A 27,926-nucleotide genomic window follows, 5' to 3' on the forward strand; every position below is an offset into this window, starting at 1 on the left:
TGAAAAAAAAACTGGGACACTACAAAAAACAACCTATCTAGAGAAAAAAAGTTTAAAACTAAATTGTACAGATTTGTTTAAAAATATCATTAGATTGGGGAGGGAATTACTAATATTTTTCTTCTATCTGTTCTTTTTTTTTCAAGCTTTTTATCAGTTTTGGTTTATCCTAATATTTAACTGTTCTATTTTGTGCTAGAACATACAAGGAAATCAAGTCAAATCTTATCTTTTTTTGTCCTTTAACATCTCATACTGTATCTCTTTAATTTGCAACCTTCCATATAATCCAGGAGTCCACTTAAATTAGCATCACCTTGAATGGCAAAAACATTAAAAAATATACATTTTCATACATAAATATTATATTTTTCTTAGTATAAGTTGCTGTTTATTTGCATAGTTTGGCCAGGATTACGACTTATATTCAGTTTTGACTTTTGTATTATTTTTTTAAACATAAATAAACTCATATTTGTTACTTTCAACCTGTTGCCCTTTAGTAGTTTTCCCACTAACGACCACTAGAGGGCACTGTAGGTGTTTCTAGCAGTATTTGCTACTGACAGCATTGAAGAAGAAACAGCATCCAAACTTAACATGGAGAAGAGTCCGTTCTCCTAATTTTTTTTTTAATTTATTTACATTGAGACCTTATGATTCTTGTTTGTATCCTTTCCTTCCTTGAACTAATGTGGGACAGGCATCGAATTAAGGGCATTAAAAACTAAGGGCATCGACTTCGACGTGCGTCAAAAAAGAAGTGCTTGAGGCAAATTTGATGCACCTCAAAAAACAGGCAAATTGGACACATGAATCACGTTCATGTGAATGCAGCATTACGCTGGAGGTGGCAGATTCACTCAGAAGAATTGTACTTTTCTGCCAAAAGTGCTACTTAAACTCTGGGGCGACTTGTATGTAGTTTTTGCCTCTTTAATATCAATGTTTTGGCTCCTGTGACTTAAACTGTACACGTATACTTCAGTGTGAATTATTCACTGGTATGACTTATAATCTCATGCAACTTTTACAGTAGTATGGCTAATACTCCAGTGTGACTTTTACTCTGGTACAATATATACTCTGGTGTGACTTTTACTCTAGTATGACTCATACTTTCGAGCAACTTTCACACTAGTATGATTTATACTCCAGTGAGACTTTTACTCTGGTAATGACTTGTACTTTGGTACAACTTCTACCCTGGTTTGACTTTTCCTCTAGTCAAGTACTCTAGGAAGACTTGTACTCCAGTGAAACATAAAAATCTGGGCATGACTTATACTTCTGTGTGATGTCTACTCTGGTACAACTCATAGTACAGTAAAACTCATACTCTGGTAAGACTTTTACTCTAGTGCGACTTATACTTTGGTTTTATTTATACTCTGGTACAACTTGTACTATAGAAAATAAGGGAAATGAATTTAAATTCAGGCACGAAGGGGTTACATTTTAAGCATAGACGAGAAGCCATGACATTCAGTTTTTGAGCTTAGAATAAGCGTTCTGCTAATTTTTATAAAAAAATACCACTTGTATTTAAACATTTTTAAATGCATCATCCAGTGGATTCAAAATGTTAGATATTACACCTTCTGCAGTTGTTAAGGCCTGTGGCAAACAGAGGCGCATTAAAAAGGTTCCTAGATAAATACTATAGTAGATAGAGGGCTGCATACAAACTCAGCTATTATAACTGCAGGAACAGGGATACTTTCCTCTGGGCACCAACGGTTTACCAACAGGGGACGAGCATCTTCCTTGGAGCTGCCATGATCTCGTTTAATAATTCAGACCTTTTCTGTGCTTCAGTATTTATGCTTTATAAATAATAGAATGAAGTTTGTTATATTAGTTTTACTTTGTTTTATTATTTTTTTAGAGATCAGGCTTCTGTGGCGACAATATATCTGCAGTTTGGTTAAATCGGAGGGATTTTCATAAGGAAACCGAGCTGCAAGTGTTATTTATTTATTGTTTTGTTTTTTTACAATTTTAACCCTTTAACACTGGAGCTCTAATGTTTATGTTCTTTGATTTACTGTAATATTTTGTTAACATTTTTTTGAAATTTTGTGTTTAATGCCTGGTTCACTCAGGACGCAAACCGGAGGCCGGTTCCATTCGGCGCCATTGTTAACCTATGGTGTGGTTCATACCAGGCGCGGAGCGCCGTGGTCCACTGTGGAAGGCTAGCGGCGTGCAGCGGATCGTTTTGGCATATGGTCTATTTTGTGCTCGAGCCGCGAATGATTTGCATTAATTCTGAGAGGAAGTTACATCACGATACATGAGAAAATCCACTTTATTTTCAAAATATAACCAATTTTTCAAAATAAAGCACCACGATTGACGCGGCATCCACTGTCTCCTGTAATTCACACCAGACGCGCAACGGTTGACAGAGCTTTTTTTTGTTTTGTCTTCACATGTACCGTATTTTTCTGGAGTACAAGTCACCGTTTTTTTCATAGTTTATCCAGGGCTGTGACTTATACTCAGGAGAAACTTATTCATGTTATTTATTTTTAATACATACATAGGCTTGTATATTTGTTGTTTTCCCAGTAAACATCTGTTGTCCCTTAGCGGTTGTTTCTTCTAAAAAACCACTAGATGCCGCTGTATCTGAGTATAAGTATTTGCTACTTACAGTAGCAGAAGAAGAAGTGCCGTCCAAAACAAACATGGAAGAGAATCTGATTGTTTTCCTCCTAAAGTTTGATATTTTTCTTATACAGATCAAAAGATGGGCTTGGCAGATTTGTTCTGAAACGTCAAACTTTTCTCCAAAAAGTGCAACTTATACTCCAGAGCGACTTATATATGTTTTTTAATGCGATAAAATTCATAGTGTCTGTATTATTATTAACTGATTTAATTATTTTGTTATCAGACAACTTTACTTTACTTGTCTGATAACAAAATAATTAAATCAGTATGTATGGTTTTCTTCTTCTTAATTTACCTTTTTTTTTGCTCTTGCGACTTATACTCCGAGAAATACGGTGAGTTAATATCTTAAAAATATCACTTCCTGTTTCTGCTAAGAAGAAGCAAGTAGGCTTAAACTTCTTTCATTTCTCTGTTATTTAGACACACAGAGACGTGTGTGTTGTGATTGCATGTTTATTTTCATCTATACAGTCTGTTTAGAAACAAAAATATGATCTCATTTGTCGATTGCTGTTTTATTGTGAAAAAATTGTTATATTTTGAAAATTAACTGGATTTTTTTCATGTGTCTTGATGTTACTTCCTGCCGCAGATCGCTCCCTCAAAAGAGACCAGACGCTGAAACCATCTGCTGCACGGCTCGAGCCTTGGTGTGAACTGCAGGAGAGAGCGGATTTCTCGCGCGCTACACTTCCGCGTCCAGTGTGAACCTAGCGTGAGCGTCACCGGAGACGCCTCAAGGGTTAAAGGGGTTAACTAAAGGAACACAATTTCCTTTTAAAAAAATGTTTTACCTTTTAAACTGCTTGATTTTAATCTTAAAAACTTTCATCCAAAAGAAAAAAAGAGTTTCAGAAACACTTTGTTGGAGTCTTTTGTCTTTTTCTTGCGTGGTTTAAATACTTGAAGGTCTCTGCTGCTGCAGGTAGAAGGTCTAAAACTTCATCTATCTCTGGCTTCAGGCCCTTTTTTCTTTAAGATAGTCTTTTTTTTTTTTAATGAGCTCCAAAATGAAAAACATAACTGCCCTTCACTGTAACAACACCTTTACATTCATTAAAGACATAACTTGAATTGTTCATGTATGCCTCCCAGGTGGGAGGGGCTCACACCATTTAAAAAAATACCGTTTCAGAATTTTCCAATTTATAATCTTATATATACAAATGAATGCAAATATATGTCAGTGCTGCATTAGCATCACTCCAACAGCTGTATTTATCGATTCCTAAGCACTCCTACTCACAGTTCTGTGCATTAAAAACATTTAACGTAACAGTCTATGGCTAAAGAAAACACACTCTAATGATGATTTACCCATAAATATTGTTTTTCAGTTCACCCTGATGATCCAGGGGCCTGATGCACAGAGGAGGAATAAATAAAGCAATGTCCTCAATTTGAATCCTAATTGGGCTGCGTCAGGCTCACCATCCCCAGTCCATCTTTTCTCCTCATTCTTCTTATCTCTCAGCTCTTTATTCCTAATATACCAAGTCAAAATCCTCCCTATTTTAATTTTCTTGAAACTTCAGCTGAATTTTGATAGAATACGTTTAAATAAAAAACAGTTTAAACAACAAACCCTAATATAATAGGAAATTTAAAAAAACAAACTACCGGTAATATAATCTTATTTTTTTTTTTACACTTTTTAGTTATATATCTTATTAAAATACAGTCTTCTTACATATATTAAGAAGCAGCATGTTGGAAGCTTTGATAGCTAAAAATAGTTGATAAATGAACAAAAATGTCAGATATAGCAAAGTTATTTAAGGTTTTTTTGATCTGTTCAAGGCTTCATGTCATTTAGCATGAAGACGTTTATGATCAAACCCTGTTTAAATGTCAGACGGCTTTTTATTTTCAGCTGCATTCATTAGTTAAACATAGAAAAATATAGTTATTTAAGGATTAATCTTACAATTTCTGATATATTTTGCATCATATTTTTATAGTTTCTGGATTTATTGCTCTTCTTTTCATTTTGTACAAACAATCTGTTAAAAAAAGACAAAGAAAAGGGATTTAAATATAAAAATAGGATAAATTGGCTTATTTATAAATGACTAAATGAACTATTAACTACAAGATTTATAGGGGAAAACACAAAAACTTGAATTTATGCATCATTTTCATGACCTGTATTTTAATATACATCATTACTAAGAGATTTTACTCTAAAAAAATGCCACTTTTTAGACTAATGAGGCAAAAAAGTTGTACCTATAAATCTGGACATAAGTACAGTTCTTCACATAAAAACAGTCATCAAACATTAAGACTTTTCAAATGAAAAAACGTAAAAGAACACATGCTGTTACAGAAGTTTTTGGGAGAAAAAGTTTTGTTAGATTTTGTAATATTATATAAGAAAAGAAGCAGGTCATTAGTTGGGTTTGCTGTTATGTATTCAGTGGAGTTAGCTTGTTAGAGTTGCTTAAGGTGCTGGTTAATGTCCCACGGAGGGCCAAAAGACCGCATGTGGGTTCCTGACCTCAATCGTTGGAATAAAATCCACACTCCTTCATTCCTCAGTGCATTCATTGTTTTCGGTTCCTCTGAGAAAGTGTCACTAACAAAGTTTGAGCGGCTCCCAGCAATGCATCAGGAATAAAACATAAAGGGGCTGGACTGAATTTCATGAGGTGGTATCTTTTCTTTCTCTTAAAATCTGGATAAGCAAAACCAAATCTATCTGTAAACCAGTGGGGGGAGAAAAAAAAAGTCAGTGCTGTCATCTGAGTGAACTGGAGCGGTGAGGCGGCGGCACAAACGAGGCCACAAGTGTCTGAATAACTCCTGGAGTGTGGTTGGAGCACAAACGTGCAGGTTCCTGGCCCATGGCGCGGGCATGCAGCATTTAAAACCTCTCCTGTGTGGGAACCATGACTGAGTTTGGGGTGTGAACTAGTAACACAGAGCTAAAATTGGTTTTATTCTCTGAATCTTTGCGAAGTGCAACTTGCAAGTTGATTTTTTTTAAACATACATGTATCTCTAATGGATTCTTAATCATTTCTAAGTAATTTTGGGGGTCACGGGGTGCTGGAGCCTATCCCAGCCACTCGTGAGTGTATTTTTTTCTAAACAGAAATTCCACATTTACAGATAAAAAACATGAATGTTGCTTTAAAAACGCATTAAGTCATAAGATATGCAAGAAAATATATAGTTTTATTTTGAAACAGGAAACTAGGAAGCTGTTATAGATCACATGTGTCAAAGTCAAGGCCCGGGGGCCGGATCCGGCCCTCCAGATCATTTTATTTTATTATTACCAATGCTCCGATGTTATCTTGCGCTTATTTCTAACTTGTATAATTTTGACAATATATATTTCTATGGAGAGTGAAATATTTAAAGTTCTTTAACTTTTAAGTTTATTTATTTATTGTTTTTATTCATGGTAATGTTAAAGTTACATTTTTCAGTTTTAAATATGTAGTTTTAGTGCGTTTAATGAATGTTTATCCTGTTCGACCCGCGACCTAAGGTGTGTTTTGGATTGTGGCCCCCTGTGCGATTGAGTTTGACCCCCTGATACAGACATTCAATGTTTTAATTTAAATAATGCTATTTTTTCTGAATTCACAAACTTTTTTGACTGAAGTTACCAACAATAATGTGACACAACATGACGTTTAAATCTAATTTAATATAAAATGAATAGGATGCTGCAATAGTTTCAACATTTTGAATAATTTAGAATTAGTTTGTCGTTTATAGCAACTTCTTATTTTTACAAAACAAGTCTACAACATTTTGTTTTTCCAGTTTATTTCATATTTCATGTGGTTTCCCTCCCTTCCGAAAATGAGGTAAGCACATTAAGTGAAAAAAAAAATACTTTGCAATAACCAGATTATGCTTTTTTTCTTTAAATACTACAGTAAATATGTTGTATTTGGATTTCATATTACTTTATATCAGTGGCAGAACTAGAGAATTGTATATGTGAGGCATGAGGGGGCAGAAGATTTGTAATGGGTGGTAAATGAGAACAGCAGAGTGGAAGGTCATTTCAAATGAAGTGATCAGAAATGCATTTATTTTTATTTTTATTATTATTTGATTATTGTTTTTGTTATTTATAAAGTATTTAAAAACACCTGTATTGATGATTTCTTAGTCTTTGTCAATAATTATACTAAAATTGACAAATAAATTGGGGGATAGGTAGGGGGCAAAGCTTTTTGTAGGGGGGGTAGTTGCCCCCCCTCTTGTTCCACTGTAGCTCCGCCCCTTATTTTCACACATTTTACAACTGGAACTGGATGTCAACTGCTTTGCATATTTTCAGCACATCACAGATTCTTTATACTAATTAAAAATTCTGAATGTGTGTTAAAAAAGTTAACTGTATTCTTTAGTGAAATATTATCAGAATTTGAGTTGCTGTGTTTGTTTTTCTGCAAGTTGCACATTTATTCGGAGTGGAAACTACATAAAATGCAGCGTTTTTCCTGATGAGAAGTTTGTTTATGGGATGAAAAACTCTAGATGCAAATAAAAAAAGGACTAATCTAAATGTGATCTAGTTGAAATGAATAAAGTGCACGAACTACACATTAACCGTACAACTAAAATCATCTTAAAATTGGGTTAAAGTAACAAAACAAAAAAGAAAAACTTCTGCAGTGCATCTAAAGTAAAAATGGGTGAAAGGGGAAGCAAACGGTGTTAACGTGGGTCTGTTATAACTAGGGTAAGGCTACAGTAATTAGTAGCCATACCTCATATTTGTCTGGTCGCGTCCAAGAAGCCTAAGAACAGATAAAAACACAAACATGGATACGGGAGAGCAAACCCACTTCCTCATAAAAGTTGCATTTGTGGCTTACCTGCAAGAGATGTGAGTTAGGAAAAATACATGTTATCACTTAGAATTTAAATCTTAGTGCCGACAATTTCTGTAAGTATTCAAATGTGAAAAAAATGTCATTATGAACCACTGCAAACAATGAAAATACAATAAGAGTTCAGGTTTAATCACAAACTGAGACAATTAATTTGCTTTATAAGCATAAAAAAGATGTTGTTGATGCTTGTTTAAATATCACACTTTTTTATATCTAAAAATAAAAAAATCATCATAATATTCATGTTCATTAAACTAACATGGAGTTAATGTGCTTTTATTATTTGTAATTAAACATCCAAACTTAAGCAAACAAAAGTAATACTATTTTAATAGTTTGCAATAATTATTTGGTTGAAAAAAACAAAAATATTGCAATTTTCCGTAAAAAAAAAAAATATATAAAAATCATAGAAATATTTTACATGGGACGAGTCTGACTTGTTTTCCTGTTGAATTTGTAAGATCTGATCATTTTTATCAGGACTGATGAACATGAAGTTAAAACAAAGATCAGTAACAACATGAACGAATGTTCAGTCCAAATCTGGATTTATAAATATATTTTTATTAACAGTTGGACTGCAAGAAAAAAAAAAAAAGAAGAGTGGAGATGCCAAACTGAAGCTGATTTTCCAGGAAGAGTATCGAGTTTTCTCAGCTGGTTATAAATAAAGTCTTTTTGTGAGAGCACAAAAGCAATTCGCAGAAACAAATGCTAGGTGAGCCGCTGCCGGCATCGAGTCGCTTTATTACTAATTAACACCTCCTCTAAATATATTCATTGTTTTCTCTTCCTCCAATTTCAAACACTCATCCTTCATTTAAAGTAAAACACAGATAAATCCTTATATATCTCTGCACTCTACGGTAGTTTTTCTTTTTAAATGTTTAAAATCTGCAGTCGGTTTGAAATAATGATACAGCAACAATAGAAAAGAGAGCAGCAGAAAACACAAAGAACATTTCTAATCTTCTAATTCTAATCTAATTAAAAAAAAAAAACAATCTTGCTCTGGTGTCTCTTTTTAATATGTTCTTGCTAAAACTGACATATTTTCTGTATTGCAAGTTATTCCAGTTATAAACTGACCAATCAGATGCCTCACAAAGAGGCCTGCTGACCTGAATTGACTTATTTAGTTGAAAACTGGAGTTATTCCATTAGTGACATCACAGCCTTGCTTTGTCCACCTCTATATATGTCAGTGGTTGGAACTGGGTGACGTCACACCCGCCTGCTCCAGTTCTCATATAGAGTCGATGGTTGAATGCAAACATATCAGATAGAGAGGCGTGGTGAGCAGCTCTGAATGAAAGCAACTTTAAAGAGAGATAAGCGCTGGAAGGCTCTGCTGGGCTGGAGGCTGATACGATTCCTCCTCTGATTGGCACTAATTAAACTGTCATTGAGGGAAAATAACAAACGTTTTAGCTAAATCAGAGAGATTCCAATACCAACATGACCATTTGAACATTCATTCCAACGTAGTCGAGTGTTTTTAACATTGTCTACTCCAGTATTAAACCTTTAGTTAATAGAAAAATAAAATTTAAATAAACAACAGCAGAAAACTGCCTAACCAAAGAATCATTGACTCTTGGGTCGTTTGGTTAAGTTCGTCCAGTGGGGCTCAGTTTTCTATAATCTATCATACTGCTCTAGCTGACAGGGCACAGGAGGTAAAGTAGGCCAGTCTGACCTGAATATCTCGTATATCTCGGCCCATCGTGTCCTCGGGGACTTCATAGAACAGGTGCTTTCAGAGAATCTGCACTGTGCTACATCAGAAATAGCTGACTTACTCTCAAGTGGTTCTGCCATCTGAAGCCTCAACCCAATAAGTGGATTTGATAGTCTAATAACAGCCGAGAGTCTCAAAGTGTTGGACCATTTCTATGGAATATCATGGATCTGCTTTTTTATCTGCTGTTTCCTACGACTTCCAGATTGAAGCATTTTAAAAAAGGAAATACCTGGAGTCAGATGAGTTTATGAAGTCACCACTTAATGTGATACCGATTGGTTCAAAATACTTTTTTTCCACCTTAATTTGATTAACTCTATTGAGAGTTAAACTTTAAGAAAATATTTAGTATGCATGTCCTGACTGATTATATGGCTGCTGTTTACTGTCGGGCCCCTCCAACACCTTGGGGGTACCAAGCTGAACACTTAATACTTAACAGAATTATGAGAAAACAGTCAAAATGTTACAAGGATGATGTAAAATTATGAGAAAGGAAAATCAAAATCGTACAAGAATAAAGTCGTAATATTAAACAGAAGAGGTCAAAATGATAAAAGAATACAGTTTCAAAACTGTGAGGATAAAAGTCAAAATTTTACAAGAATAATGTTGTAAAATGATGAGAAGTTTTACATTTTTAAGAATTTTTATTTTTATTTTTAACTGTTTCCATTTAGTTTTTAAAATAATCATTACCTGTTTAACTTATGTTGCAGGCACTTCAGAGAACTAGGATGGACATCATACTGCTCGAGAATCTTTTGTAAATGTGGACATTTATTTTCAAAAAATTACAACTCATTTTGAAATATTTTTGTGTAAAAGGATAACTTTTTAAGTCATAAATGTATGATTTTTACATGTGAAATGCTGACTTCTTTTATCAAAATGTTATTCTTCTATATTTATTTTTCTTTCATGGTGTCCCTAATACTCCATTGTAAGAAAAGGGACAGAAAAGGCATAAGGGGGGCAGAAACGTTCATTTTGAGAATTTTTCTTTTTTAATTAAGTCATTTTTTCTTCTTCCATCTTTTTAAGTACTTTTGCTTTCCTAAGTAAAACCTGACAAAATTCAACCAGAGTAGAGGGCTCCATGTTATTGCTCGCCTGGGGCCCCCAAACTGCTAAGTCCGCCACTGTTCGTAAAATTGTGAAACTGTTGTAAAATAATGACCAAGCACAAGACCGAGGTGCCTACAGACTTACCAAAGCTAAATTTATGACAGTTTTCATACAGATTTATAATATTAGTGATATTCACATCACATCAGGTTGGGTTTGAATACATTTAAATAAAAAATGAATAGTGTTCAAAATAAAATAATAATAATAAATGCCATTCATCCATTTTTTCTAAGCAAACTGCTTTTAAAATAAAAAATTTGCGACCAAAACATTTTTGAATTCATGATTAAATCTGGCAGTCAGTATTGCGATAAGTCACAATTAAACCACAGAAAATTATGCAATTAATCATTATTTTAAAAAATATTTATTTCTGTGGCGTTTTTCTAAAATCTCCATATTTACTCCATTTTTTTAATGACTATTTTCTTTGTTGTCACTTTAAAGGCTTATTTTGCATGTTTGCTCAGAAATGAGTACAATTTGATGCCTTTTAAGGCTTTATTTTAAGTAAATTACATTAAAGACTTTTTAAAGACCCTGAAGTAACTGCCCCCCAAGGAGCAGGAAGCCCACATTAAAATAGCATTTTCACACCAAATCATTTTGTTTTTTTTCCTCGTCTGTTATCAAACTGTCAAGCTCTAATACCACCAAAAAGCAATTTGAAACCTTTGATGTTGCACATTCCACTGTATTTAACATTATTAGCCAGCAGAAATAGTAATAATAATAATAATAATAATGAATGGAATTTAATTCCAGAGTATATAATGTGAAGAGGAGACTGATGTCGCTCCCAGATCCACAAACCTACCAGAGGCAGCAATGTAATTATCTTAACAGTGTTTGCAGCAATCACGGCAGAAAATTACCTCTGTGAAGTGACTAATCTGGCTGCTGCTCACATGATGCATTCTATCAGGGAGACTATAAACATGTTGTTTGGAAAATTATGCAGCTTTAATGACCTGATGAAAACATAGCAACACGTTTGGGATGGGTTTTTCTTGTCTGCTGGATCAGCGACTTGTGTGTTGGTCAGAGCGTAAATTCTCATTCCCAACTCGTCACATATGGACATTTGGTTAAGGACCCTAAGCATCACTTTTTCACGTTTTGGGTGTCTCCAACTCGCTGTTTTTCGACATGCTGTCTGTTCGTAAAATCAAGGGTCGGACGTGAACCGGTACCAGGTTAGGGTTAGGGCATCTGTACTGGGTTTGGGTACTCTAACCCTAACTTGGCATAAAATACAATACCGGACACAGTACCAGATGTGGTACAGGACCCAAAATGGTTCCAGATGTGGTACCGGACGCAAACCAGTTCCCGGTGAAGGTTAGGGTACCGGTACTGGGTAAGGGGAATCTATACCTAACCCAGCACTGGACGCAGTACCAGATGTGGTACAGGACCTAACCATGTACCAAAGGTGATACTGGACGAGACCCGCTACTAAGTTAGGGTTAGAGTAGGGGCACTAGGTTAGGGTACTCTAAACCTAACCCGGCACTGGATGCGATACCAGACGCAGTACCAGATGTGGTACTGGATGTGAACCGGTACCAGGTTGGGGTTAGGGTGCCAGTGCACTCCGCGTCCCGGAGTTTGGGACCTGTGATTTAATGGGAACAGCCAGCAGTTCAAAAAACAATGAGTTCGCCTGGTAGCCGCATCCGGTACCACATCTGGTTCTGGTTTGCGCCTGGTACCAGGTCTAGTACTGGATTGTGTCCTGTACCACAATTTCGTACCACGTCTGGTATTGCGCCCGCAGTGCCAGATAAGGGTTAGAGTACCAGTACTCTGTTAGGGTTCTGGTATCGGCCACATCTGATACCACATCTGGTACTGTGTGCGGTATTGCATCTGGTGCCAGGTTAGTGTTAGAGTACCAGTACTGTGTTAGGGTCCTAGTATCGGCCGCGTCCTGAGGATTTCTTCAAGGTATAAACTGACCAATCAGAAGCATCAATAACAGTAGGTGGCTTTGCACTGATTGACAGGTTCTCCCGAGCTCGCTTTCAGTGAAAGGGGTGTGGCCTTCTAACAAGCTCACTCCTGATTGGAGAGAACAGTTAACATAGGAATGAAGATTATGGCCGACACAAACCAATCAGACCAGTCCATGTGCGGTGCCGTGTCCCGAGGGTTGTGGATCCTTGATTTTACGAACAGCCAGCACATTGAAAAACACCAAGTTGGGGAGGCCCAAACAGTAAATTTTCGAGGCAGAGGGTCCTTAACCAAAACGTCAATATGTGACGATTTGGGAATAAGAATGTGTTGACAACGTTAGTAGGACTAGAATAGATCACCAATAGGATCTTAAACCAATGATCCTTTTGAGCACTATTTTCAGAGCAGATAAAAACCACTTATCTAAACAGATATACATAACCTCATACTTCCTTTATTCTTATTGTGCTATTCTTAAAAAAAAAAAAAAAAAAAAACATACCCTCTTGTTTTTTAAAGTGGGCTATTACACCTCTCAGGCAAAGACACATAAGTGAGCTCAAACGCTTTGATTCGAATCAGCAATTAGGGTAATAACACTGAAGTAAGTAAACTTTTTCTGCGAAATTCCACTTTTCACTGCAATTTCACCCAAAAGGCCCTCTCCAGGAGCTAATGATTATTATTATTAAATGAAGATCTTCTATGAACACTACAGCAAACCATCATAGGATGGAAGTGCCTTGAAATTGGCTGCAGAGCTGGCAAATGCCATCGTTTCTCTCTCCTTTTCAACAAACTTAATAAATATTCAAACATGGAAAAAGGTTAGACATGAATATTTTCCAGGCTGGTGAAAGTCTGGAGATGAAAGAATCTGATGGGGAGTCTTAGTTTAATGAAAATTGGCAGAAATTTGCTCTGAATGTCCAGCTGACTTGGTACTCACAATGTGAGATGTGAGTGAAATGAAGCAATTTAGAGACTGAATAAGACCTGAAAGTTAGTGGATGGGTGTGCTTTCACAAGTACGTGTCTCCTTTTAAATGAACACAAACATAAAATGTAAAAATTCAATGCAAAACATTTGGAAATTGTCAATAAAATTACAAAACAAAGCTCACAAAGAGCTCACATCGCTTTCTGTAGCTACAAATAAACAGACTAAAATAACACATGTAATAATTAGGGGAAGGAAGATTATTTTGACCATTAAATGAACTCAGAGGAACCCCTAAAGGAACATGTAAGTGAAAAAGAAATAGCATTGGTTTCTTGTACACACGAGAACCTAACCAGTGCACACAAAAAGTATTGAGCATGAGAAACTAACAGGTACACGCAATAAACAAACTGGTGTGCACGAGGAACAAACTGGTGCACATAGAAACTAACTGGTGTGCACAAGAAAGTATGTGGTGTGCATCGGAAACTTGCTGGTGTGCATGAGAAATGAACTGATGCACACAAAAAACTAACTGGTGTGCACAAGAAACTAACTTGTGAGCACAAGAAAGTATCTGGTGTGCATAAGAAGCTAATTGTTGTGCGTGAGAAACTAACTGGTGTGCACAAGAAAGTATGTGGTGTGCGTGGGAAACTAACTGGTGTGCACAAGAAAGTATGTGGTGTGCACGAGAAACTAACTGGTGTGCAAAAGAACGTATCTGGTGTGCATGAGAAACTAACTGGTGTGCACAAGAAAGTATGTGGTGTGCATGGGAAACTAACTGGTGTGCACAAGAAAGTATGTGGTGTGCATGGGAAACTAACTGGTGTGCACAAGAAAGTATGTGGTGTGCACGAGAAACTAACTGGTGTGCACAAGAAAGTATGTGGTGTGCATGGGAAACTAACTGGTGTGCACAAGAAAGTACGTGGTGTGCCTGGGAAACTAACTGGTGTGCACAAGAAAGTATGTGGTGTGCACGAGAAACTAACTGGTGTGCACAAGAAAGTATGTGGTGTGCACGAGAAACTAACTGGTGTGCAAAAGAACGTATCTGGTGTGCATGAGGAACTAACTGGTGTGCACAAGAAAGTATGTGGTGTGCATAAAAAATGAACTGATGCACACAAGAAACTAACTTGTGAGCACAAGAAAGTATCTGGTGTGCATAAGAAGCTAATTGTTGGGTGTGAAAAACTAATTGGTGTGCAAAAGAACTTATCTGGTGTGCATGAGAAACTAACTGGTGTGCACAAGAAAGTATGTGGTGTGCATGGGAAACTAACTGGTGTGCAAAAGAACGTATCTGGTGTGCAAACATTTTCATCGTCAGTTACCTGAAAATGACATCACGTGTGACTATTCAGCCCTATTTTACCTCCAGACTTGCCCACAAAGACATTGCGGCTTTGCTTCCTAGACGTCACTCTTACGTTATTTCTGATCGTGGCCTAAAGTGAGTTCTAAAATTGTGGTTTGTTTTTGCTGCGCAGTTTCTTTCCAGTGCACATGACAAACCATTAATATTTGTTTTAATTACTTTTATGCCCCTTAAGGTCAGGGCTCCTAAGGAACTAGAGGAAACCCCACAGAGAACACCAATAAACCAGTCGTTCAGCCTGGTTCCACTGCTGCATTCCAAGGAAAACAGCAGCTGCTAACTACTAACCAGTATTTGGTTCAATGCATAATTTCTAAAGAAGTCTTACCTGCTCTCCTTCAGTGAAGATTGTGCTCTCAGAACTCCAGGAGATAGTTGGTGTGGGATCCCCCGAAGCCTCACAGGTCAGGATGACTTCTTCATCAAACTCGGAGGCAGTTTTATTATTCAGGTAGGTGATCTTTGGTTGCACTAGGGGGAAAACAGAGTAGTTCATATCTGAAATGGTACTGTTTTGTCTTCAATTATATCTATGTGTTCTGAGGAAGATTAATGTACACATCAACATTACAATAAACCTGTTTTCTTAATCTATGTATGTTTATGTTAGACCCACATTCCCAAATTCAGAATCTGCTCAGGAAAAGATACAAAACTAGCAAAAACTCTTCATACCAACACAAGTCATTCCCTCCTTCTCTGCTACAATGGTCACCTTATAGTATAGATACTAATAACTCCCTCTGGGGTCCCATTCAAACACTGCAACATCTTTTTTGTTTCCACTGAAACTGCAGATGCAGGAAGCGCTCACGTGGGAGTCCAGTTTCCCCTCGATCCATAGAAAAATCTGCTTTTGTTTGCCTTTTATCGACTCGTGAGCATCATGACCGACGTGTGATGCTAAATGTTGCTTCTTCTCCAGCAGCAGTCTGCTGTCGTTATGGTGTTTTTTTCCTGTCTCTGCAGCACCGTCTCTTTGTCCTGCCACAGCTTCTTGCAGTTTTTTTTTTCCTCCACAGCCTGACAAATCTTAATAACAATGGAGGTTGATTGGTGGTCAGCTGCAGGTTTCATGCAGCAGTTAGGGGTAAATGGCAGGAAAACAGGAGGTCAGCGTGAACATATCTAAGACCTCTAAGCTCAAAAAGAATTGTTGCTTCATCTGCAAAGATGTGATTAAGTTAAAAGGAGACCAATCTGGAGTCAAATTAAAGTGATTAACAAAGAGCAGGAGACCTGTTCCACCATCATAACTCTCTTCCTGAAGAAACTTTACTTTCTGAACATTTAGTTCCTGTGCAGCATAAATTATTTCTAAAGCAACTGATCGGGGAGAGCAGATTCAAACACTTATTGGTTTCCATTTTTGAAAATATCCCAAAAGTGACAGTAAAGTGAAACATCTGAGTTAGCTAGCTTTAGACACTGGTTTGTTTAGAGGTCTCAGACTCCAGACTATTTTTTATTAAATCCTGCAATATTTGCACCCGATTACCTGGATCAGGTATGTTTGGTTAGGTTAGTTAAAAAATTTGTAGGGCACTGGCCCTCGAGGCCTGGATTTGGACACTTGTGGTTTAGGGGGAATCTACTATCAAGAAAATCCATCAGAAAACTAACCAGAAATCATCTCGACTGTCAACATAGTAAATTATTTAAACGAAGAATGTACCTTTAACTGTCTGCTCAACCAAATGGTAGCTACAGTTGCAAGAAAAAGTAAGTGAATTCTTTGGGATTACTTGGCTTTCTGCATGAATTTGTCGTAAAATATGTTCAGTCACATCACATGATAAATACAGTCTGCATACTGTCTACAGTCTGTCTTATTTCTAACTTGCATAATTAAAAAAAAACATACTTTTACAGAGAGTAAAATATTGAAAGTTATTTAAGGTTTAAGTTGATTTTTTTCTGAAATAATATTCCTGCCTGTTTTTATTCATAGTAATGTTAAAAAGTTATGTTTCTAAAGTTTAAAATGTAGTTTTAGTGTTCAGTAAGTGTTTATCCTGTGTGGTCCGTCACCTAAGGTGTATTTTGAGTTTTGGCCCCCTGTGCGAATGACTTTGACACCCCTGGCCCACGCCATTCTGGGATACGTTTAGGATCCGATCCACCTTAAATGTCGTTCAGATTCCTCACCAGACTGTTCTTTGTCATTTGCCACCGCATGAAGTTTAAACGCTAAACCGAATGAGCATTTCTTGATTTGTGAAGCTAGCTCATCACTGCAAGCTTGATCTGCGTGTTTGTGTTCGCCTAGGGGCGGGGCTGACAGTGCAGACTTTTCCTGGTAAGCAGAGCAGCAGGCTGAGGAGCTGGCTGGGTTTTAGTTGGTGTGGTACTGGTTTGTTTTGGTCTCTTTTACCCTCTTTGTCCTCAGCAGTCTTAGACTGCTGGGTTTTGTTATTTTAGTTTTGGTAGTCTTAGTTCGCTGGTTTTGTTTATTTGTTTACCTTAGATAGTTTTGGTTAGGCAGCCGTTAGCATGGAGCTGCTGACTCTGACGGTCGACATGGGTGGGTCAGCATTCTCCATGACTTATTTTAAGTTTGGCCACCATTCCAATTCCCTTTTGGTTTGTCTTTTTGTTTTAACCAACACAGTAACTATTTAGATTTGTTCTTTCATTTCACGACACAGGATTTACTTTATTTAATAAACTGTGTTCCTTTTTTTTTTATTGGTGCCCAGTTTTCATTATTGTCCCCAATTATACCCCCCCCCCCAACCCACCCGAACCAGGTCTACCCCTAGGGGGCGTGACCGTATGGGAGGGGCTGCTGTTAAGAGCGGTGGTTTGGGGTTGTTTTTAGTGAGGAATGGACAGTATAACACACTTAAAAGCTTAAAAAAATGTGTTTTTACATGATATAGGCCTTTGAAATGCCAATAAAGAATGTAAAAGGTCCAAATGTCTACTCAACCGAATCGTAGAACACATTTGGAAAACATAGTAAGAAAAACATTGATTGTGTGTATTACTCTCCCAAGTTAATAAGCATCAGAAAAAACTAATTTTATCAGATTTTGTACTGGTCGGGTAGTTAAAAGGTTAAAGTAAAGTAGATACATGTACGGATTAACAAGTTTTAGTACAGATCTTTAAAACGCTCTTTACAAACTAAACCTGGACTGACATGAGTCAGTTTTAATAGCTGTGATAAAAACAGACTGAACACACAGTGTTCCTGATCAATTGGCTTCTCCTAAAAAAGTAGAAAACTGCAAACGAAAAGTGGAAAGCAAATGTCACCCCCGCTGCAGACGACTGCAGAGACAGAAAAACTCTTATTAAAGTACACATGCACAGCAAGGGGATGGAGACATTTTCTCACCAAACACGTTCAGGCCGACTTCTTGAGATTTCTCTCCGGCCTTGTTCGTGGCGGTGCAGGTGTAGTCGCCTTCATCCACCTTCTTGACATCCTTTATAATCAATTCAGAGCCATCCTCGTTCAGGCTGTACTTATCGCCCTCTTCAAGGGCAGCGCCGTTACTGTAGGAGGGAGGGAAAAAAGACGAGGGTTCACGCCATCCAAACAACATCCACGGCATACCAATAGATTCTTTACAGCCGGTTTTCTATCAGTGAACAACAATAAATGCGAGGAAAACATTGACTGTATACGAGAACTTGACCCCTCCCCGCTGGAGTTCCAAACAGGAAGTGCCTGCTGGTTCCAAGAACCCCAAATCCCAAAGACTTCTATTGAGAAAGAAGCAAATATTACTCAGTCATTCTGTTTGTCAGAATAACCCTTCTTACTCAACTACTTTTTTCAACATGATCTTTATAATCTTATTATTATAATTTTTTTGGGTTTATATTTTTTCTGCAGTGTAAGTTATTCAAGTTATGAGCTGGCCAATCAGACGCTTCAATGAACATTTTTGCTGGGTGAGTTCAGCAGTAATGTAAACATCATAAAAACATAAAAATCACGTTTAGATCATTTAACAATAAAACCTGAAAATGTTCTCCACAGTTTTTTCATCCTCATTTTACGTTCTAAGCATTACATATTTGTTAAGAGCCAGTATAAAAAAACATTTTTATGCTTTAGGCTTTGTTTAAGTTTGTAACCTTTAAATCTATCATTATTCTGCATTTAATAACAATAATACATCGTCCCCAGATAATATTTTACTACACCATACTACTTTCATAACAATCGTGAATCAGCGATTTTGGGCGTCGCAAATATTCTTAGTTGAATTTTCGGGAGGAGATCGCGAGTATCCGATACTCTACTTTTAACCATGAAATGACAGAACAATATCAAGCTACGTTTACATCGCCCTCCGCACAGTTTGTTCAAGCGACCACTTCCCATGAAAAGTGTATCTAAACGCACATATATGCACATTTCAGGCTTCAGTGTTCATAACTCACATTCATGCGTCGATACTCAAGTTTTTCAGGCTCTACATACATGCAGCCATTGAAGGCACTTTAAAGTTAAACCAGTTGAGATATGACCAATGATATGGATGGCGTCTCTTTCAATTCATTGAAGTATCAACCGTTTGTAAATTGATCATGGAGGAAGATTTTTGAGATTTGCCCCAAACCTCTTCCACCTATAGGTACTAGTTAGTATCGGGTACCGGTAGTCTGTGCTACACATGTTTAAGAATGTGCTAAACACAAGCCCAGTGTGAACGTAGGTTTACAGGGTTAAATCACTGTTAAAGGGCTGAAGGTTGGATTTAGAATCAAAATAAATAAATTAACCATTCTAGTTCTCATGCAGTCAATGGAAACAAATGTATGCTGCAGAAGTTTTGTTTATTTCTTACTTTCGTGGCTTTTTAAGGTCATTCAGCATTTATATCGTCTTCTCTTTTCCTGGTTGTGAATAAACAGAACTCTGAGAAAACAGACCTTCACCAAAGTGGGGCAGAGTGGCATTGTTCATTAAACATTTATAGACGGAGAATGAGGGACATATTAACAGCACTTATAAACCAGAAGAAAAAGAGCTTTGCCTGTGTTTTCTCACGGCCTCAGCCTCGCTCCTAAACCTCTTCTGACATATTCCTCTGTGGCAATATAAACATCCCACACAAGCGGCGCTGCTCTGAAGGCGGCTGTGAGCCGAGTTCAGAGATGTTCTTTATAGTGGTTCTTCAGAAACGCTGCATTTGAAAAGGTTCTTCTTTGAGATGCCATTGTGCTGCGCCTTAGAAAACACCTTTATAGAAGAGATACGTACTGATGGGAGATTTGTTTTGGGGTATTTGTTCACATTCTCACCCACTTTAAAAGAATCTTTAATTTCTCTTTTTTAAATGTGAATCTTCTTTAAACGGTATGAAGTTACTGACTGACTGCACCCCCCTGGCCTTGTGGTTAGTTGGTAAAAATGAGCTTTAATTTCATTATTTAAGACACAAAAAATGTGAAAAAGCTGATTTACTTAAAGGGAGTTGATTAATTGGGTTATTGTGTGAATGCTGTGTTAGCATTCACACAGGTTCTGTTTCTCTTTCTTATAATTCATTTAATACGTTTTTTGATTCATAAAAACTCAATCAGACTTTGAGAAATTTCTGCAATCTTCAAAACATTCAACTCATTTTGTAAACTTTGTGGTTTTTACGATTTTACACAATTTGTGCTTTTTTTTTAGTCTCATTGAAATAAATGTTAATTTTTAAGTTTTTGCAATTTATGCAAATACAAACATTCAGCATGTTCAGGAAATTAATACTTGTACTTTTGGTATTGTTAAATTTCATGGAAACTTTAAAACATATCTTAAAAAACATTTTTTTAATGATTTTAAGCAATTTTCGCATTTTTTATTTTCATGTAATTCCTCAAATTCTTTGCGCACTTTGAAAACTATAACATAATCGTATAAAAACATTTAGCATGTTAAGGACATCAATGCTACTGAGGATTTTTGGGGTAGTTCTGATTTAAACTAATATTTAGCAACGTGCTAGTCTTTTTGGTTAATTTAAATCTACTGAGAATTTTTGGGTTAAGATAGTATTTTATTTTATTTTTTTTTAAACGATTTCTGCATATACTGAGGTTTTTAAGGTTAATTATGAGTTAGGGTAGTATCTTAGCAACGTGCTACGTTTTCAGGCTAATTTGACATCAACTAAAGACTTTTTGATTAATTCTAAGTTAAGCTAGTATTTTAGTAACATGTTAGCTTTTTTGGCTAATTTGACATCTACTAACAATTTTTGGGGTAATTTTGAGCTAAGCTAATATTATTGCTACATGCTAGCTTTTTTTGCTATTTTAACATCTGCTGGGGATTTTTGGGCTAATTTTAAGCTAACCTAATATTTTTGCTACATGCTAGCTTTTCTGGCTAATTTGGCAAGGAATTTGGGGCTTTGTAGGAGTTATATGACCATTTCAGCAAAATAGTCACCTTCATACCTTTATGCATTTTTAAATCTTACAGATATTTTTCAATTTTTCAATAAATTCCTTAAGTTTTTTGTGCACTTTATGCAATTTCTGCAACTTTAAGTCCTTTAGCAATTTTAGCAGAATGCAAATAGCTTTAGCATTTTCAGCAAATTTCTTCAGCATCTACAGCAAAAAGCTTTTGGATATTTAACAAAAAGCATTCACACTAGCATTACCGCAGGTAATGCAACTTTTCTAGTTAGGATTATTTGAATATTGTTTCACAGAAATGTTTAACAATCCTGGAATTCTCCACAGGAGCCCGAATGCAACAATGGAAGCTGTAATTCCCCCTTTTTAGCCTCAGTTTATAAGCAGCTGATGCAACCAGGGGCAGACTCTGTCTGCATACAGAGCTTCACATAAAGACCTTTATAAAATATGAATTTAAAAATGCACACAGAGAATTTATGATATGTCAAACCTCAAACTTTCTTGGAACAAGTTGGCAGCTTTTCTCCCACACATAAACTTACAGCTGAAGCTTTTTAAAAAAAAGCATTTTATGGACAAATGTTAGAGTATATTAGCATACGTCTGTCCCCCTGGCACGTAGCTAATATTAACAAGAACATTGAACAGAAAGAAAGACTATTTTGTTATCAAACTATCAAAAAATAAAAAAAATATAAAAAAAAATCACTGTTTAGACTTTAATTATGATTTCAATAATTAAATCATAATAAAAAACAATAATGTTTCTGCTTTGAAACTTATCTGGTTAATCTGTGCTCCTGCATGGACCTTGGAGAAAACCAGCCTGAGAGAAAACGTTCTTTTTATTCTCTTTTATCTTCCCTTACTAATTTAAACCAAAACACAATTAGTAAATAAAGAGATTTCAATCAACTACTGTTTTTTTACACTGTAAGCCACAATCCCTATTTTTTATTTTTTTTTATTCACAAATTTGCCAGTTCATCTTAAAATCTGGAGCACTTCATATCTGGATTAATTCTGGTTGTGCATCATGATGTCAAAAAGATTTTGAGGCATACACCGTGCTAAGTCAAAATGTTTAGTTTGGTGTTTATGTGAATTTTTTTTTTTAAAAAGGCAAGCGTGATGTCACCGATTGCGACAAGTGCTGTCCAAATATAATGACTGCTTTAAATGCGGCCAATGAACGCGGCCTTCTTTTCCCCTATTTCAAGGATTGTTCTGGTGCATCCTTCTGTGCTGCCCATATCCCAAGATGCATTGCAGTTGACCCTGAAGATTTTTCTGACAACAATGCGGGACCCGTAGTCGTAGAAAATGTCACTTTTAAATGTAGGTAAAAACAGTAAATTGATGACTTTATGGATTTGATGATTAACATAAAACATTTTAACAATACTTTGATCTGAAATGTTACAATAAAAGTGCTTATATAGCTGTCCTGGTTCGTAAACTAGATCCTGCAGTATTTCTTCAGTTGTTCGCCTTTCTTTTTTATTTCTTAATGAAAACAAATTTTTTTTTAAAACATTTTTTTTTTTTTACATTCTACTAACAAGGTTGGGAATTAGCAAAGTCACAGCAACAACTTGTGTAAGCTGTATTAGTCTGCTTTTTTTTTTTTTTTTTAAATACTACTAGATTAGTAGTTAACATAGTTGCAGCAACTTCTTTTATGAGCAGTATCAGTCTGTATTTTTTAATGTTACAAACAAGGGTGTGAATTACCATAGTTACGGTAACGCTACCGTGTTAATCTGTTTTTTTTGTGTGAAACTAACAGGGTTTGGAGTTAATATATTCACAATAACAATATGTTTTAGTGTATTCGTCGTTTTTTTTTTCTAACAAGGATAGTAGTTAGCATATTTAAAGTAACGTTTCGTGTTAGCCGTATCAGTCTGCTTTTTTACATGCTGCTAACAAGCGTGGGAATTAGCATAGTCATATTAACGTTTTATTTTTGTGGTATCACTCTTTTTTTTCCTGTGTTAGCTAATGATGTTGGGAGTTAGTATATTCATAATAAGGTTTTGCTTCAGTAACATGTTTTTTATTATCTCATGTTATTATTAAGGTTGATAGTTAGCACAATCCAATTAGCGTTTTGTGTTAGTGGTAGCCTATCAGTCTGTTTCTTTTTTACGTTTTGGCAAATAAGATTAGGACTTAAAACTATTGTGATTCACTAATAAGACTAACATGTAGCGTATCACAGTCAAGTTCTAAAACTACTGTAAACTCAGATAATAAACTCTAACGGATTGACGGAAGGACTTATCTCTGACTCTTTTGTCACATTTAATGCACCTTATAGCTACGTTTTCATGGTAAAACTTTGAATATGGACATTTTTTTTGATGGTGCGATTTATAATCTGGGGCATCCTATATAGTGCAGGACTATAGTGCGGAAAATATGGTAAATAACAATGTACGCCGCATTTGAAATGTTGGCTTCAGAGTCCAAACTAATGACAAAAGGGCAATTTAATGCGTGGGATGGTGGAGTTAGTGGTAAACTTGAATTGTTTAAGAAATAATCTAAAACATACCTAATTTTGGTTTTAAGGATTTAAATCCTGACATGTAAAGAGTTCCTAATGAGTAAATTGATGTTTTTATTGCACCAACCAATGCACAAAAGAAGCTTCGTAGATCATTTCTGTGTGAGAATGACTGGATCCTGCAACATTTTACCTGCATGATCTGATATGTAGCCTAAAAAGAATCAAAACAAGATGTTGAAGACTAAAAAACTCTTGGTTTTCACTGAATACTTACAATTCATGGCTAAGTAGAAGGTAAAAAAGCAGTCTGGACTTGGTTTATCTTTTATTACTGAAGACATTTTCCTCTCCTCCAAGAGGCCTTCTCTATTTTGAAATACAGCAGTTGGAGAGCTGGTTTCTACGCTCCTAGGAGGACGTTTAGGACAAGCCTTTTGGAGAAGATGAAACATTTTCAATAATAAACCATGTCCAGTTGACTGAATCAACCTGAATAAATAAGAATCACCAACCAAAGCTCCAATTTACCATCTGATTTTATCATATATTAACATTTTTAACACTTTACCCAATAAGGAAATAGTAGGTTTGGTGATATTTGTGTTAGTCTTTTTAGAAATGCTGCATCGTCCCCAGAGCATCCACTAGCATCATCACGTATTGTTTATCACAGGAGATGTGGAATAAAAAACTAAGTGTTCAATTTTTGTGGCAGCTGGCTCCAGGCCTGACCTGATCCCAGGTAAATCTGATCCCCGCCTGCATCCTATTATCTAATCAAAACAGGCAAACGACGTACTGTGTCCAGGTAACCACGGGGTCAGGAAATCCATCTGCATCGCAGGCCAGCAAAGCAGAGCTGCCGATGTCAGCTGTGGCATTGACCTCAAACTGCCTGGCACGGATGGTGGGAAGCACTGAAACAGGGAGAAAAAAGAGCATAAACACTTTATTTAACCTCAGCTTTATTGTTGTGTTGTTATGAAAAGGTTTTGCAGAGATGCTCACGAGTTCTCACACATCTAAAGTTGTTCTAGGTGAAATGGGTGTTTTCATGTCAGGGACCAAATTGTTTTCAGAATTTCACCTTTGCCACATGCCTAAAAACTTGCCAAAATTTGCTAGCACCGATTACTCGGACAAAACGAATTGTTGACGAATGACTCATCAAAAAATGAAACATGCAAACAAAAAAAAAAACAGTCAAAATCCAGTATCAAAACCAAAATACACATGTTGTGGATATCCAGGGAAAGTTTTGAAATTATTATGGGATGGCCAAAAGACCTATGGCTTCACAGCCATTTTTGGGGCTATAATGCCAAATTTAGTCATTTTCACATAATTATACAACATGGGAAAAGAAAACTTTCAATCAAAGAATCTTCACAAAATTTCACAAACATGCCACCAGCTGTAACACAGAAGCTCCAGTGTTTATGTTCTTTGATAAGCAGATTCTGAAGAAGAAAAGCGTTTTGTTTTGTTTTGTTTAATGCTACTTTCTTAACAACTATCCAACCACAAGACCAGGCGGACCCCATATGGTTTAAAAGTGGGCAGAAAAAGTGGGCCCCGTATGCGTTTCCATGGTGGCCCCACCTGTGTTTGCTCACATTGATATAAGTGAGCACTTGGTGGGTTGGCTTGCTACGCTAGACAGACGCCCGGTGGACAATGGAGCTCGCTAGATTGATACAATGGAGTTCGCTACAAAAGAGCTAACTAGCTCCATACAGCGGAACTTGCTAGCTTTCTACAGCAGAGCTTGATACAGCAGAGCTTGCTAGCTTGCTACAGCGGAGCTCGCTACCTTGATACAGCGGTAATAGCTAGTTCACTACAACAAAGTTTGCTACAGCAGAGCTCGCTTGCTTGCTACAGCAAAGCTTGCTAGCTTGATACAGTGGAACTTGCTACAGCATAGCTTGCTACAGCAGAGCTTGCTAGCTTGCTACAGCGGAGCTCGTTAGCCCGCTACAGTGGAGTTTGCTACCTTGATACAGCGGTAATAGCTAGTTCACTACAACAGAGTTTGCTACAGCAGAGCTCACTAGCTCCATACAGCAGAGCTAGCTAGCTTGTTACAGTTACGCTTGTTAGCTTGCTACAGCAGAGTTCGCTAGCTTGATACAGTGGAGATCGCTAGCTTGCTACAGTGGAGCTTGCTACAGCACAGCTTGCTAGCTTGGTACAGCACAGCTTGCTAGCTTGCTACAGTACAGCTTGCTAGCTTGCTGCAGTACAGCTTGCTAGCTTGCTACAGCAGAGCACGTTAGCTTGATACAGTGGAGCTCGCTAGCTTGCTACAGTAGAGCTTGCTAGCTTGCTACAGCAAATTTAGCTACAGTACAGCTTGCTAGCTTGATACAGCGGAGGTCGGTAGCTCGCTACAGCAGAGCTTGCTAGGTCATTACAGTGGATTTTGCTAGCATGCTAAGCCATCCACCAGGAGGCTGGCTAGCATAGCAAGCCAACCCACTGAGTGCCCACCTAAGAGCTAAGCTAATGTGGCCAAACCCAGGTGGGGCCATCACAGAAAGTGTCTACAAACCAAAGTGGGGCCCACCGTTTGTGCCTACTCTTAAACCATATGGGGCCCACTTGACCTTGCTGTCTGGGTAGTAATGCACAATAACATGTATTTATGTCATTCCCAACTTTCGTCTAAAGTTATTGTTTGTGAGGTTTAATAGCTGCATGCCTGTTGAAAGTCCGTGTTTACGGCTTTGCACCAGCGAGGCACGACGTGTAATTCCCAAGTTTCTGGTTTGGGTCTGTGACGTTTTATGGGGTGGCAGGAATAACAGGAAAACAATGTACTGGGTCAATAGAAACCATCTATGCCATTAACTTACAAAGTTTATGTTGACAGAAACTTTTAAGTGCAACAGTTAAAAAGTTTGTTATAGAAGCGGCATTCAATAAAAGAACAAACAGGAACGCTGGAAACTTTGCAGATAGTAGACAGATAAGCTAAAAAAAAAGTTTTATTTATATTTTTAAAGAACAATTGAAGAAAAGGAATGTAAAGCTTTAAAATTGATTCGCCACCAGATGTCTACCACTTGAAGCAATCACAAATAATAAAAAACAACGCAGGAAGAGTGCAGAAGATTGGGGAGATTTAGCACTTACCGTTGACTACAACTTTCATTGTCTTGAAGTCAATTTCTCCGCGGGCCATGACACGAGCCTCACAAGTGTACATGCCCTCATCCGTCTTCTTGATGCCCCGTATCTGCAGGTGCCCATTAGCCATGATCTTGTATCGCACTGAAAGAGAAAATGAGGAACACAGTTCAGGACTTTGTTGGAGATTTCTGAGATTCGTCAGACTCAGCACAGCAGTTAAGTAACGTCTTTAAGTCTGTGCATGCAAGGATAAGAGATAATTAATGCAAGTTATTAAATATGTTCAAAGCTAAAGGATATATTATAAATTTGGGTCAAAAGCAGGTAAAAGTGAATCCATTTAAGCACAATTACAGTCTGAATGCAAATGGAGCGACTGCAAGTGTAGAAAAGAGATGGGCTTTGAAGTGGGAGGGGGGTTCAATTAAAAATCTCTCAAGAAAATGAAATAGAACCAAATAAAAAAGAAAATCATAGAAGGGGTTGATACAAATCAATGCATGAAATTAGAATGAAATACAAGTACATGATCCAAATCTAAAAAATGAAAAAGACAAATTATCTGAGGAGGACAAAGCCGTCAATGAAACCAGATTCTTTTTCCCTCTGAGGGAGCCACAGACACATTTAAGAAGTTTGACCTTCGCTTTATTGTCAAATTAAACCCTGTTTATGTCTAAAATGTATAATAGATACGTTTAAAAATGCAATTTATCAAAAAAACAGAACAGAACCTCACCTTCCCGCTTATTTTCATGCATAAGGATGTTTGGACAAAGAGTATATTTTTAACAAAAATCCTCTATCAGGAAACACCGTTTTGAAAATAGACATTTTATTTCTCATTCCAGTCCCAGTAAAAGACATCTAACAGGTTCCGTTGGTAACGAAAGCTTGGATTTCATTGGAGTGTATCTAATTGTCCACCAGAACCACTTTGGTTCGGGTCAGGAACTGGTGGTTTAGGACCCAACATGCAGGAGGCCAGGCTTGACAACATACTGTAGAGGACTTTACAATGAAGGACTGAGAAGCAGATACTTCCACGCACGTCCATATACTGAGGGTTTTTAACACAAAAGCTTTAGATGATTGACAATCCAAACCTGCAAAGGAAAGTTTGAACAAATACAGACAAGAACTTAAGAAATGTCACAAAAAATCCAAACATGAGAAGG

General features: G+C 36.8%; 1 protein-coding gene across 12 annotated transcripts in view; it reads right to left on the reverse strand.

Moving 5' to 3' along the window:
• Window positions 1-27,926, reverse strand: part of ncam1a (neural cell adhesion molecule 1a) — a 368,133-nt gene that overhangs the window by 69,446 nt on the left and 270,761 nt on the right. For 8 of the 12 annotated variants that reach the window (XM_036215208.1, XM_036215209.1, XM_024263349.2 and 5 more), the window contains exons 5-9: window positions 26,752-26,889; window positions 24,413-24,530; window positions 18,061-18,221; window positions 15,046-15,188; window positions 7,422-7,451 (exon numbers count right to left, since the gene is read on the reverse strand). In XM_036215208.1, the coding sequence (XP_036071101.1) occupies window positions 7,422-7,451; window positions 15,046-15,188; window positions 18,061-18,221; window positions 24,413-24,530; window positions 26,752-26,889 (590 nt within the window). The remainder of the gene's footprint in view (window positions 1-7,421; window positions 7,452-15,045; window positions 15,189-18,060; window positions 18,222-24,412; window positions 24,531-26,751; window positions 26,890-27,926) is intronic. The other 4 variants (XM_024263356.2, XM_024263378.2, XM_024263392.2 and 1 more) reach the window with 1 other exon arrangement.

Source organism: Oryzias melastigma, linkage group LG14 (genome assembly GCF_002922805.2).
Source record: "Oryzias melastigma strain HK-1 linkage group LG14, ASM292280v2, whole genome shotgun sequence".
In the NCBI taxonomy this organism is placed as follows: Eukaryota; Metazoa; Chordata; class Actinopteri; order Beloniformes; family Adrianichthyidae; genus Oryzias; species Oryzias melastigma.